General features: G+C 37.0%; 1 protein-coding gene across 2 annotated transcripts in view; it reads left to right on the top strand.

Moving 5' to 3' along the window:
* The window catches only part of CFTR (CF transmembrane conductance regulator), a 318734-nt gene that overhangs the window by 136644 nt on the left and 166836 nt on the right, over window positions 1–15254 (top strand). For both annotated transcript variants that reach the window (XR_009735898.1, XM_061414023.1), the window contains exons 16-21: window positions 1223–1260; window positions 1701–1951; window positions 4884–4963; window positions 10615–10765; window positions 11891–12118; window positions 14428–14528. Coding sequence is in view for 1 of the 2 variants with exons in the window: in XM_061414023.1 (XP_061270007.1) it covers window positions 1223–1260; window positions 1701–1951; window positions 4884–4963; window positions 10615–10765; window positions 11891–12118; window positions 14428–14528 (849 nt within the window). In the remaining variant the exon portion in view is untranslated. The remainder of the gene's footprint in view (window positions 1–1222; window positions 1261–1700; window positions 1952–4883; window positions 4964–10614; window positions 10766–11890; window positions 12119–14427; window positions 14529–15254) is intronic.

Below are 15254 nucleotides of genomic sequence, written 5' to 3'. Positions count from 1 at the left end.
GGGGCTTCCCTCGTAGCTCGTCAGTAAAGAATCTACCTGCAATGCAGGAGACATCGGTTCAATTCCTGGGTCTGGAAGATCTCCTGGAGAAGGAAATAACAACCCACTCCACTTCTTGCTTGGAGAATCCCACGGACCGAGAAGCCTGGCAGGCTACCGTCCATGGGGTTGCAAAGAGTCAGACACGACTTAATGACTAAACCACCACTATATACTATTTAGACTCTAAGACTTCATAATGTAATTTCTTAATTACTGCTAACTATTCTCCATAGTTTTTATGTGATACTGTTAAATGCTTAAGTTGATTATGAAATAATACATAGATTTCTTATAGCAAGCATATTTGTTTCTCCCCTATTTGTTTTTGGTCTGTGTTCATTTTCAAATTTTTTTATTTTGCTTACAGTTTCTCCTATTTTTCTATTTGATTCTTTGTTAAAGTTATTATTGGCCTAATTGCATACTATCAGTCTTATAATTGTGTAAATATTTCTAGTATTATGATTGTGTTGGTATCATCGCAAGATTGTTTCCCCACAGTGTTTTAGGAAATTGGAATGCCAAATTGAAATAGAACAGAGTTCAGATAATAAACAAATGATAGTTCATTTTTTTTAGTTATGATATAGAATATATGTTCCTCAGCCAAAAATTTCCACCATGAGAAAGCCCACATAGTGCCAGTAGTATGTTTTAATGTGAATGCACTTTATTAAAACACTGTGAATTTTTGCCCTTTTGAAATGTTAACCAAGTTTCCTGAATATGTATCTCATCCTTTCTCATAACTAATTGGACTTATAGTTATGAGTCCCTCATAATCATTGTATGACAAATTAAATTATTTATAGCCACCAACGAGATCAATTATCTGCCAGCAGGCTGAGAGTAATCTCTTCATAAGAAACAAACTTTATTACTTAAAACATTTAACTGCAGTGTTAGCTCTTCTGTGAGGTTCAATGAATAGTTCCTGTTGAATGAAGGAGAGAAATGAATAAGTATTTTATTCGGTGAAATTTGAATTCCATTAGCTTAACATGGTCTCACCTCAAATAGTTCCTAGAACAATTATGGCAGCTTTTGGACCCAGGAAAGTAAAGCCAAGGAAAATAAAATTGCGTGTATTTTGATATTGGTCATGATGGAATTAGAGGTGGGTGTGGGAAAAATGGGAAAAGAGGATGGAAAAAGTCAAGTGTGTGTTGTTCCCTTCCAGGTGGCCGCTTCTTTGGTTGTGTTGTGCCTATTTCCGAAGTGAGTATTCCATGTCCTATTGTGGATTGTATTTTGTTTCTGTTGATTATTTGGGTTTTATTAAACATTGTAATTTCTACTCTGCTTCATTTCCCCACAGTAATGTAGTAGAGAATTGAGTTCTTTTGTTTAAAATTGTGTGTGCAGTTTTTGTAGCTCATTATCAATTTTTAAAAGATTTAGTCGTGTTTAGTTTCCATAAAATGCAATAACAATGTTTGAGATGACCTTGCACAGTTAGTATTTGAAATTTTATCTATTTCAGTGGTGGAAAGCTTAGTCTGCTTTCTTGCAATAGTAAGTCCTTCAGGTTAAAGGCATAAATTCTGCTAATGAAATATGTTGTATTTCTTTGGACTCAAATTCAGCATCATTTACATGTATTGGTAATTCATTGGAAAAGTTTGGTTGTCAAATAATAATTTCCTTTTGCTTTACAGAATATTTTTTCAAGACAAAGGAAACAGTACTAAGAGTGCAAATAACAGTTATGCAGTGATCATCACCAGCACCAGCTCGTATTATATTTTTTACATTTATGTGGGAGTGGCTGACACTTTGCTTGCTCTAGGACTCTTCAGAGGTTTACCACTGGTGCATACTCTAATCACAGTGTCAAAAACTTTACACCACAAAATGCTACAGTCTGTTCTTCAAGCCCCTATGTCAACCCTCAACACGTTGAAAACAGGTACTTAACTAGATGTACAAGATGAAGCTGCTGCTCCTCCACAAAGAGGGCCTATAAGTTGGTTGATTTTGTAGTGATAACACTGGCTTTTGCATGGAGGCATTTACCCTTCGTTGAGCTTCCTTATGTTGGGCGTGGGCCTGTCTCGGGTATTATAGGCTCTCAGGTACTGTCACTCTTCATATTTCTGTTTATTAGAGTAGCACAGTTTGTTAGGACATGATGCTGATGGGACTATAGCAGCAGAAGCAGCCCCTTCTGAGTCAAATATCCTTCTCTCTTCAGGTATTTGAGCTAGCTCCCTTCTAGGTATCTTGTTGTCAATGTATAGTGCTGTTTAAAAGGGGAGATGATTTGAAGAGATCCAAAAAGCAAAATTCTTTTACTAATGAAGTATTTTGATGAGATAGAGTAATCTAGTTTCATATAACTGTTCAAAGATAATCCCATAAATTCATTCCAGGTTTTATTTTAAATGGGTTGGGGTATCCCAGATATATTTTAAAAATACTTTTGACACTATCATAGAGGTTGGTAAAGGAGTACAAGCTTTTAGTTATAAGATCAGTAAGGTCTGAAGATCTAGTGTATAATGTGGTGACCATAATTGATAAGAACTGGAATATTTGATTATAAAGGAAAAAATAATTTCCAAGTCAGAGTTTTAGAGTAATTTGTATCTAAAAACCTCAAGATAAAAATTAACCATCATTTTTTTTCTGGGTAATAACATTTCAGTGTTAATATTCAAGAGGATCTTCCTTATATTTATTCTGAAGCCCTCGTGTGTCACCAAAGTCTTGCCCCATTTGGATATACTCATCACCATGCTTCCATTTTAGAGCTAAGATGTTTTAGACCTAAAAGGGAATGTCCAATTACCTTCATCCAGTGATTTCATTTTTTTTCAATGGGAGAGCTGAGCTCCAGAGAAGGTAGGGGTTTTACCCAAGATTCTAGCAGTGAGAAACAGGCAATGAGATATAATGGAAGGAGCATGGGCATTGTTTGAGCTCTGTCTTGTCCTCTTAAGGGTGATCATCATGGGCAAGTTACTCTTCTGAGACTTGCATCCACATCTGTAAAATGAGAAAGGAATTCTTATCTCAAAAGACCATTGTGAAATGAAACAAGGTCATCACGTACTGGCCATTACATAGCCAACATCGGGTCAATGCCAATTACCCACTCTTATTCCCTTTCTATTGTTTCCCATCTGAAATATACTAAGCACCAGAATGATGTTTTTCTTTTTTTTACCAAAGTGAGTTTCATTTTCTACACAAAATAAATACCATAGGCTACTCCCCCCACAATTTTTTATTTATGAAAAGGTATACAAATATGATTGATTAAATATGCTAAATAATGTATCATTAGTAAGGACTAGGAAATAGTGACAGAAAATAAGCATTGGATAATTCCTACATAAAGCTTTTTGCTGAGGGCTCAGATTGACACAAAATAAATGTGACATGGTCCCAGTGACCTCTCAAAATTTGCAATCTAGAAAAAAGAGATAAGACATGTGTACAAGCAACTATACAACGTGTATATAATTATTATAACACAGAAGTGCTGACAAGATATATCAAAGGTATTCAGTGTGCCCAGAGGAGGAAGGGATTAATTTGAACTGGTGCAAACATTGATGTGTCCTTGCCAGAGAGGCATTTTGAATAGGGCCATGAAGAAGACAATATTTTTTAGCAAGTAGAGATGAGGGGAAAGGGTTTTCAGGCAGAGGGAACCATATGGAAAGTGCAAAGAAATAGGAGAGAGTAAAGTGTGTTTAAAGAATAAACCAGATTGATTGAAACAGAATGTTTGAAAAGAGGAAGCTTGTTCCTCGGGTGACTTAAGGTCAAAATCATGGAAGTTATTAAGTATTAAACTAAGAAATTACGACTTTATCCTGCAGTTCATGGGGGAGGGTACATGATAAGATTCAATCTTATCAAAAACAATCTGTACAGTATTATTATACTTTATTTGTATGTCTAACTAACCCCTAGGCGATGAATTCCTTAAGGGCAAGGAGCATTGGCTGATCCACGTCTGTTATCTCAGTGCCTAGCATTGTGCCCAGTGCCCTGTAGACACTCCATGTGTGACATTGTTTTCACTGAAGGAAAAAATGATCAGACTTACAAATGTGAGTCTGTAATTTAGAAGACAGGCTGAAGTTAAATTGTCAGTGAAGACGGTAAAAAAGGAGAACATGGCCAAAGAGGGCCACATGGTGGGCAGGGAGGGTTTGAGAACAGGTTGTGCTGAGGTGTGTCAGAAAGGTGTGGAAGTTGAAAATTAGGGAGGCTCTACATTACGAAATAAGGGAATGATGAAAGCACAGCCAGAAAATTATCACAAAACTCAGGCTTGTAAGTGTGGAATTACAGTAGTAGAAGGGTGCCTGTTCCTGACGTAATTTGTGATAGGGCTCTGTTAGAGACGTTGGGCTTTGCATGAATCTTACAGCAATCTTTATTTCATAAAAGTTTACAGGTAGAGACAAAAATTTGAACACAGAGTTATTTAGAGTCTTTGTATAAAAAATTTCTTAGAATCCTTGCTGTTTGTTGTCATTCAGTCACTAAATCATGTCCGATTCTTTGTGACTGCACGGACTGCAATGCATCAGGCTCCCATCCTTCACTGTCTCCCAGAGTTTGCACAAACTCATGTCCATTGAGTCAGTGTTACCATTCAACCATCCTCTCATCCTCTGATGCCTCCTCCTCCTCCTGCCCTCAGTCTTTCCCAGCATCAGAGAATCCTTGTAGAACACTGAAATTGTCTATAGCCTTATACTTCTGATTATATGTTCATTTGTATTTGAGTTCTGAGTCCTTCTGCTATGATCCAAGTTTATCAAATTTTGATATATCTTTTAAGATTACTAGTTTTTGAAGAATGTTTCTTTACCTTGCAGGTGGGATTCTTAATAGATTCTCCAAAGATATAGCAGTTTTGGATGATCTTCTGCCTCTTACCATATTTGATTTTGTTCAGGTTTGTAAAAATAAGTATTATTAAGTGACTTCACTTTGTTGCACTTTTTAAAAGTATTTAGAAAAATTATAAAGAGTAAATTCTTGCTTATTTTTCATTTGGTTAAGAGTTTGAACCATGTCTAGTATATGAATCTTTTCAATATTAAAAAAAATCTTCAAGATAGTCATAAATTTAGTAAATTCAATAATAAGTCAAAACTGTTTACCTGACCAATGTGTGCTGTTGTGCTAAGTTGCTTCAGTCATGTCCAACTCTTTGCAACCCCATGGCCTGTAGCCCACCAGGCTCCTCTGTCCATGGGATTCTCCATGCAAGAACACTGGAGTGGGTTGCCATGCCATCCTCCAGGGGATCTTCCCAACCCAGGGATTGAACCCAAGTCTCTTACGTCCTGCATTGGCAGGTGTGTTCTTTACCTCTAGTGCCACCTGGGAAGCCCTTACTTGACCAGAACCTAAGGCAATTCCTCATTTAGATATAATAGCTCTCTACTTAGAAGTGATTTAAGACTTATAACAGACTACTTTCCCCCAAATCACTGTCCATGAAGTGTGACGTTTTTGACACTGGCATCACCTTTGATAGAAGTCACCTACATTCAGATGGCCTAGGTTACAATGACGATCAATTGGTTTCCTGGTGGGCTATAGTTTCACCCAAGCTCATCCATGAACAACTTTGGCACAGATGGCTAGTTAGCAGTCTCACAGTAAGGACCATAATGCTGGGACAGAAGTATAGGTAAGTTTTCAGGCAGGTGAGGGAGGAAGGAAAAATTCAGGATTAGTGAGGATTATCCCTGGGTTATAGATCTGAAGGCATCTCCAGCACAGGCTGACTCTGAGCATGTGTCCTGGGATGGGAAGACTGATGGTGAAATGGAGCAGGGAAGAAGATAAAGGTGACCTAGGGGTAACCACATTAGGATTCCATTAAGTGATAGAACTTGAGTGTTGTAAGTTGATAACCTTGGCTATTGAACCAGGTTTGAAAGCAGATTCCTGGCTGGCTTGGGTTGAGCCTCAGGGAGTAAACGACAAAGCAGTCTCAGTGACCTCCTTGGAGATAGTTGGAACAGGATGCTACCCATCTCGGGATGAGTGGCCCCTTTCTCCTCATCCCCCATCCCTCCTCCCAATCCCACCACTGAGAACCTGTGAAATAAAATAAAGGCTGCCACTTTTGTCTGTATATACAACAATATTGGCAGGTGCACAAAAACCAGATTGCCAGTTTGCCTCATCTGAAATGATTGGCACAGCCAAACACATTAACCATTCCAAGTGAACTTTAGTATTTTGAGTTTCCTTCAGTTACTCTGTTTAGGGATATAACTCAGCAGCTGCTGCTGGAATTCATTAAAAAAAAGCTTTGAGTTCATCATGTAAAGAAGTGTTGCCCATGTCTTTAATTTCTGGACATTTCTTCCTTGTTCTATGCTTATAAATAACCGGACTGAAATATAATATTAAATCAGTTAAAAAATGGAACGTGGACATCCTGACATGATTGCAAAACGATTCGTGAATGTTAGCCCTTGCTAATTTTTTCTTTAAAAACTTTTGTAGCCTGCAGAGTATTTTCTGAATCAGTGTAAGATTGATTTCAGAAATCCTTTGGGAGAGTTTCTTTTTGAACATGTATTTTATGAATTAGCACTTTTTGACACATGTGATGGTCTCATCCTTTCTCTTACAGCAATTTGAATAGTTTCTGCTCAACTTCTAGTGTTTTGGGGTTCACTAGTCATTGCCTCATAAGTGATTGGGCAGGGTTCCTTTATGTTGATTTCCCTATTTTGTTTAGAAGAGGGTCTCACATTATGGAAGCATGATATGGAAATCAAATACAATAAAAATCTGATTGATTTTATTAAAAAATGCATGCATTAGAGAGGTCCTTTAAATTGTGAGGTCTGTTGGTTATACTTATGTTCAAGTTAATGAAATTCCTTTCTAGTCACATTTCAGAAACAGGTTTTTCACAGAATAAGGCACACCTATGAATTTCTTTTTTCCAAAAAAGTATAATTTATACTAACTCTAGTTCTTAACATTTGATAATATTCTGGGAAGTTTGCTTTCTGGCTTGGACATTGTATAGTGAAAATGAAAGATCCAGATTCTGTTTTGCAAATAACACTATTTATTTTACCTTGAGTAAGACACTTAATCTCTAAGGATCTCAGGTTTCTAAAATGAGGAAGATGTCTGATGATGATCACTTTCAGTACCAAAGTCATATGCTTCAGATTGTCATACTGGAAATGGATCATAATGTGACAAATTTGAACTTGAAGCCACACAGAAAAAAAATGTATCCTAGCATCCTATTTATATCTATGAGCTTCCTAGGTAGCTCAGTGGGTAAAGAATTCACCTGCAATGCAAGGGACGTGTGTTTGATCCCTGGGTTGGGAAGATCCCCTGGAGGAGGGCATGGCAACCCACTCCCACAGTGTTCTTACCTGGAGAATCCCCATGGACGGAGGAGCCTGGCAGGCTACAGTCCATAGGGTCACAAAGAGTCGGACACAACTGAGCACACGTAGAATTTATCTCTATGTTTGAGTGCCAGATTTTTTTTCATGAAACAGAAGCCTGTACATCTTAAAATGTGCAAATCTTCTCTTTTCAACCTCAAAACCTTTAGGTTTTTTTATTTCTTCTGTCTTAATACAGTGAGCCCTTCTACTTTGATCTCTGCTGTCTTTTACATCTTTCCCCCCCTTATTCATTCTATTAATTCCAATAATCTGTTACTTAAAAATTCTCAAGGGCTATCAATTACGAACTAAATTGCAGATCTGGTGTTCATTGCCTGGTTTTAAATAGATATTTATCAGTCAGTCAGTTACTTAATGCACCTTCTAAATGGTTTTGAAGTGATCCTTCATTCTTATCATCTGCTCCAGTTACGCAGGCAACAGCATGTGCCCTTCTGTGTCAGGAATACTTTGAAGCCATTTTTGGTGGATGAAAATGGTGCCTTGCAGGTTTTATAGTCTGTTGATATTTTTTCCCCTAGAATTTTAGGACTTTGATAAGCTTGAATGGGAATTAAGATCTGTGCTCATATTTCCATCTTGTATTTAAATCTATTTATTTATTTTGCTGTCCTCTCTTTAATACCCCTGGTCTGGTATGACTTGTTTCTTATTCACTACGAATTACAAGCTAGGACAGAATTTGAAGTTTCTTTGTGTAGTTAGAATACCAAGGCATATTAAACTAGTGCCTTTAGTTTTGCATAAGTGCTAAATTATTACCTTCTGACCTCAGTGCCTAAGGATGACTCCTTACAGAGCAGATTGAGTTGTTTTCCTCAAAGCTTAGACTTAGTTTTTCACTTCTCAGTTAGGGCTATATTACAAATGATTATAATCACTGGAAGTCTACCTTGTGACTATTTCATCACTTCCAGTTGTTCCCACCTTTTCCATTATTCTCAAACCTTCTGTTGTATTGGTTGGGTCGGCTACACAATTCTTCCTGTTGTATTGTAACACAGTTACAATTCATTCCTAAGAATATCAACCATATCAGCAATAATTTAAAAAACAATGATCACTTTCCCCACCCATTGTTATAACACAAAGCTCCTGATTTGAATTAACGGTAAAAATAGCAGCGGACAAATGAACATAGTGCTGTTTACAATTGTCAACAGTAAACAGATGAACAAAGCCTGATCCTAGTGAAACAGCTGAATGTTTCTGTGCTGCAAATGCAACAGTATTTATCTTTCAGACATACTGGTGTTTAATACAGTGGCCCATTTAACTTAAAATGTAGTTCCTAGTAAATAATGCTTGGAAGTTAATTTTTCTGTTTTTTTTTTTCCGTAAGACTCTCTTTCTGAGAAACGCATATCCTCAGTTAAAAAACTGAATCCTTTGCATTGATGAAGTCTTGTCGTGTAATAACTAGGGTGATTGAGGCTTTCTCATTGTACTGGTGGCTCTTGTAGGGCAAGAGCAGAAGAGAGGACTTTCCTTAAATTGGCTTTCCTGATAGCTCAGTTGGTAAATAATCCGCCTGCAATGCAGGAGACCATGCTTTGATCCCTGGGCTGGCTACCTACTCCTGTATTCTGGCCTGGAGAATTCCATGGACTGTATAGTCCATGGGGTTGCAAAGAGTCAGACATGACTGAGTGATTTTCACTTTTACTTTCCTTAAATTATTGTCGTCATATGCAGTTGGTCCAGGGTCTGGCACAGCAAAGATTTTTCTGAGTATTTGTTGAACAAAAATGAGTGAAGGGCTGGTACTGTAGAATTTGATGATGGACACATTAGAGGCATTTTCTCTATTAAACCTATCATTGAGATATGATCATCTGAGGCTTTAGATGAAAATAGCAACCCATTCAAAGAAGATTTATGCAGATGTTACACCCTCATTCATGTTTCCATCTGCCAAAATGTTCTGTATTTCTGCATCAGCTGGAAAGTGTATGTGTCACCCATGGGAGCTGGTAGAGAACTGGATTGCTGATTGTCAGATAGATGTTATGATAGGTTTATTTTTCAACCCTTATAGTGACAGTTACTTTATACTTTATTCACATGGGTTATTAGGGAGCAAATGCTGGCAGATTTTTTTTTACTTTTTTATACATATGGATTTAGTGTCACTTGGAAATATAGAATTTAAGCCTTTAACTTGATCTGAAGAACACCAGTGTAATCAACTTGTTTCTGAGACTGCCCACATGGCTTCACTTTTGGGGTGGATAATGTGAAGAACTATCTCTAGTGAATGGGCTTGACTTAAACACAAAATTAATTTGATAATACACAAGAGAAAAAATGATCTGATTTCAAATTAAATCAGCCCTACCCCCAAAATCTTCCTTTTGTTTTTGAGCATCAGGGTCATCTTCAGTTGTTTTAAGGGCCAAGAACAAAAACAGAAAGTGGAGTAAAATTCAAGTATAATTTTTTTCAATCTTAAATGTTAATCATCTGGATTCAGAGAAATCAAGTAGCTTACCTAGATGACCATTCATACTAAAATTATTTTAAAATAAAAAGTTTATTTTAAAAGAAGCCCAAAGAGACACTGATGTATAGAACAGTCTTATGGACTCTGTGGGAGAGGGAGAGCGTGGGAAGATTTGGGAGAATGGCATTGAAACATGTGAAATGCCATGTATGAAACGAGATGCCAGTCCAGGTTCAGTGCACGATGCTGGATGCTTGGGGCTGGTGCGCTGGGACGGCCCAGGGGGATGGTATGGGGAGGGGGGAGGGAGGAGGGTTCAGGATGGGGACCACGTGTATACCTGAGATAAAAAAATAAAATAAAATAAAATAAAAGAAGCCCAGGCAAGAAAAAATTACATTCATTTAAAATTTGTCATACAACACTTTAAAGGGTATAGGAAGTGAAAATATACTAAGATACAAGAATACCATGTTTTCTAAAATATTATTATGAGCAACCTAAGCAATTTTTGGAATTTTGATAGAACTTATGAAAAATGTGCTTTAATGTGACCACTTTCCCAGTAGAAAGATACCTTCCCTGTCTTTAAAATGGAACAGAGCGTGAAAACCTTGTTTAGAAAACATTGGTAACATACCTTGTCCCTTTGCAACATGGAAATATTTACTTATCCCTGTGTTGTCTTTGATCCTACAGTTGTTATTAATTGTGATCGGAGCTGTGGTGGTCGTCTCAGTTTTACAGCCCTACATCTTCCTAGCTACAGTGCCAGTGATAGCGGCTTTTATTCTCTTGAGAGCCTACTTCCTCCACACCTCCCAACAACTCAAGCAGCTGGAATCTGAAGGTATGGTACAGCTAGTGACATGCCCACAAGAGCTACCTGTGGATATTTATCTGCAATGCATCTAGTTTTCAAAACGTTTTTCCTGTTTTTAAACTTGCATGATATGACAATGAGTTTATAAAATGTATATTTCAACTTTGATTCAGGGCCATTTCTGTACATTCTCATCATATATACCTCTCCTGGTTCTTATATTTTGTTAATAAATAATTTTTATTATAACAAGTAATTAACAAATAGCAAATTTATTAATAAATAGCAAATTTATTAACAAAACTGTTATTAAATATTATTTTTTAGAATTTGACCATTGCCTTCTTTCAGATTTAAAATGTAGTGTTAAACCACAAACTCTGCAAAAAAATCTAAGTATATAAAAGGAAACAGTAAATTATAAAACACATGTAGATTATTTTTATGAATTAATGACTATGTGACTTTATTTTGAATTTAAAACGAGTATATGGAGTCTTAGGAGGCTGGATGTATATGATATCTGTTCTTAATTCTATAAATTAAAAATTGAAACCATAGTGCCACTATTTCTAAAGGTTTGTCTGTGTTCCTAAATGAGACTGGACAAAGTTCTTTCCAGACACCTTTGCTTTCTCTCCAGGGATCTGCCTTTTGGTGCACACCCAAACACTGCTTGAGCTCTTTGGAAAGCTCATTGTTCAATAACAGCCTTTGCTTAGGTGCATTTTCAGGGGATATATTTCCAGTGTTCTTCTACATTGAAGGTTATTTGCTAAATTAAGTCACACGGACTTTCTTAATTGAGGCATTGAATGAATTGTCTCAAAAGAAAAACATTTTCAGCAGTGATTAATTTAGGATTAGTCAGATAAACAATACCCAGTGGTAGCCAAGGAATATGAATTAATAATGGCAACGATTTTATAATAAGTTTCCATCCACGGTAACCAAGTTAAAAAGGAAGGTAACTCATTAAAAAAAATAACAGATTGCATCTATTCAAAGTTTGAGTCACAATGAAAAGCCTTTCCAATGATGTCCATTGTTTGATTACTTGTTTGATTACTCATTAAGTTAATGTTTCGAAAGTAATAATTTGCATTATGTATTTACATGACTTACATTGTTCTCTATGGAAATATTTCACAGGCAGGAGTCCAATTTTCACTCATCTTGTTACAAGTTTAAAAGGACTATGGACACTTCGTGCCTTTGGACGGCAGCCTTACTTTGAAACTTTATTCCACAAAGCTCTGAATTTACATACTGCCAACTGGTTCTTGTATCTGTCAACACTGCGCTGGTTCCAAATGAGAATAGAAATGATTTTTGTCATCTTCTTCATTGCTGTTACCTTCATTTCCATTTTAACAACAGGTACTATGAACTCAACTGTTTAGCTAAGCATTTAATTTAAAGCTTTGTCAGCCAGTAAAATGCTGCATTCATGTAAGTTAACATTTTTAGGTATCATTAAATAGATTTTTTTAGTTTATTAATCAAAAATTTGTTTATTGTTGAATGAATGATTTCTTTGAATTAGAGCTGTATGCAGTTGAAAAACTTAGATAGATATATTTCATCACAAGTAAAATGAAGACCTATATAGACAAGTGAGCTCTTCTAATGAAAAAAGTTGAATTACTGAGCTTTAAGAAGTGTTGAGATATATATGTTACAGTGGATGAAGATTCCGAGGGACTGCCAAACAGAACAGAATTCTGTTCAAACAAAATGAAGCAAATGTTGGAGAGTTCCAGGAGGGCCTTGTGGGCAGAAGGCACACTGCACCTCCACGGGAAATGGAACAGTCATGGAGAGTCATACTCAGAGCTTCCCATCTCTGGAGGCCAGATGCCAGCCATACCCATTCCTTTCTGTGGCCACTTCATTCATTTCTCTTTCTCTAAAGACTGGTTTGGCTAATGTGCCAGGGCTGTGCAACAGGACCTGGTATGGCCTTTCCAGTCAGGGCCCTTGAGTAAACAGCTGAGTTCCTCTGTCCAGTTACCAAGTATTGACAAGAACAGGGAACAGGCTTATATTGGTCCACCTGCAGTCCCACAGGTGCTGAGAGAGTAGTGGATTCCTCACCTTCATCGTTCCCTCAGCCCAAGGCTTTGGGAAATGACTCTGCAAAAGGATTCAAGGGGGCAGGCAAATCCTTAAGTAAATCCTTAGCAGTACAATAGTTTGGGGCAAACTTAAAACAAAATAAAGTTTCTTTTGTGGTTCAGAATTAAACAATTTTTTAATTAAGTTATTTGAAACAGGATCCAAAAGGGCTGAATGAACAAGGATTTGTTAACAGTGAAATCACACCAATATATCATGTGCTCTAATGTAATGATTAAGGATCCGATTGAGTCCTGGCTTATTAGGCATGATAGAGCGTTCAAGAACCAGTATCGCCCAGGACCTATCCATGAAATCAGATGCTCAGCCGGAGTGAATGTTAGCCACACAGCTAGTATCAACCCTGCCTCTGCTGGTCTTCAGCTGTGGTGACTTGTACACTTTAGTCAACTACTCTAAAGCCCTCATTTTCCTCATGTGTAAATAAACATTATAGTGCCTGTTTCATAAGTTTGTGGTGAGTATTAAATGTAATAATTTGTGCAAAGCACTTACTGTAGTGCCTAGTCCATAGTAGGTACCCAAAAATTTTATGTTACTTATTATTGTTATTATTTTTAAAATTTTATCTTACTCTCATCTTAATATTCAGAATGAGTAATGTATTGGGCCCTGGATAAATTTTACCTGTTTAAAATAAGTGATTTAGTACTAAAACCACATACCTGCTTTCTGTGGTTTATCTTCTATTAGAATAATTATGTAAACAAAAATTTCAATTCATAATAATAGGATGACTATTTCTCCCAATTTTCGAGCCCTAAAATTGTTTTATCATGCATTACAGCTGCAGGGATTGATTATCAATTAGGACTTGATAACATAAATTTATAACAATTTAAGGACATTCTTATTAGAAAAACTTTAGGGCCATGAATACAGAGTATTTGTAAATTTTAATTAGGGGTCCCTTCTAGCCCTTAAAAACTAACTACTCTAATTAAGCATTTGAGTATTGTTCTTCCTATCTGAACTAATCAATTTTTAATTCAAAAGGCAGTCTTCTCTTTTTCCAAATGGCAGACCCATGAGTTCTGACTTCTCCATGAAACTCTTAGTTCTTCCCAACAGCATCTTATTGACAGAGAAAAGTCCTCCTTACGAAGACATGAAGCACATCTAAACATCTTTTGGATGCTGCTCACACACCTCTCTCCTGCTTTTGACTTCTTTGTAGAGGAGATTATTCAGACACAGAAAGTCTTTCCATTGTAGTCTTTGAAGATATTATTACTTACAGAGTAATAGTAGAAGACATTAAAAATAATATTACCCAACACCAACATCGCCTTCAATATCTGAAGCATTAAAAAAAAAGGCAACTCTTTACTAATATGCAGTCACTCTTTGATTTAAAACATTGGTTGAATACTAACAGGGCATATTATCACTAGTGATGCATGCTTTGGGGAACTGAGATGAAAAATGGTTTAAATTGGCACAGAATCTAAATGTAAGTTTAACATAATCTGTCTTCTAAGTATACATAAAGCGGTTCACAGAAAAGAGAAGTAGCCTAAAGTATGTTTATATATTTTTTCCACCTGTAGGTGAAGGAGAAGGAAGAGTTGGGATTATTCTAACTTTAGCCATGAATATCATGGGTACATTGCAGTGGGCTGTAAACTCTAGCATAGATGTGGATAGCTTGGTAAGTATTTTTTTTAACTTTTATGAAAAAAATTCAGACAAACCAAAAAGTATAGATAATAGCATAAGGGATGACTATATACCCAACCCCAGCTTAAGAAATAAAACACTGCAGATGAGTTGAAGTTCACTGTTTGTATCTCTTATTAAACCCATATCTCTTCTTTCTTCCATATAAATAGCCACAGTCAAGATCTAGTGCTACTATGAACATTCTTGCAGTTCCTTGCCTAGGATTTTTCTAGGATAGACACCCAAGAGTGGTATTGGTGGGTCATAGAATTCACCCATGTTCAACTTTGCTGCTGCTGCTAAGTCGCTTCAGTTGTGTCCAACTCTGTGCGATGCCATAGACGGCAGCCCACCAAGCTCCCCGTCCCTGGGATTCTCTAGGCAAGAACACTGGAACGGGTTGCCATTTCCTTCTCCAATGCAGGAAAGTGAAAAGTGAAAGTGAGGTCTCTAGATGGTGCCAAATTGTTCTAAGATCCATTGTACCAGATTATACTCCCATCAACAAGAGTATAAGAGGGGACTTCCCTTTGGTGGTTTCCTGGTAGCTCAGATGGTAAAGTGTTTGCCTACAGTGTGGGAGACCTGGGTTCAATCCCTGGGTCGGGAAGATCCCCTGGAGAAGGAAATGGCAACCCACTCCAGTATTCTTGTCTGGAAAATCCCATGGAGGGAGGATCCTGGTAGGCTACAGTCCATGGGGTTGCAAAGAGTC

The sequence above is a fragment of the Bos javanicus genome, chromosome 4 (genome assembly GCF_032452875.1).
Source record: "Bos javanicus breed banteng chromosome 4, ARS-OSU_banteng_1.0, whole genome shotgun sequence".
Classification (NCBI taxonomy): Eukaryota; Metazoa; Chordata; class Mammalia; order Artiodactyla; family Bovidae; genus Bos; species Bos javanicus.
Note: the sequence above shows the minus strand (reverse complement) of the source record. Positions and strands in the feature narration are given on the sequence as shown.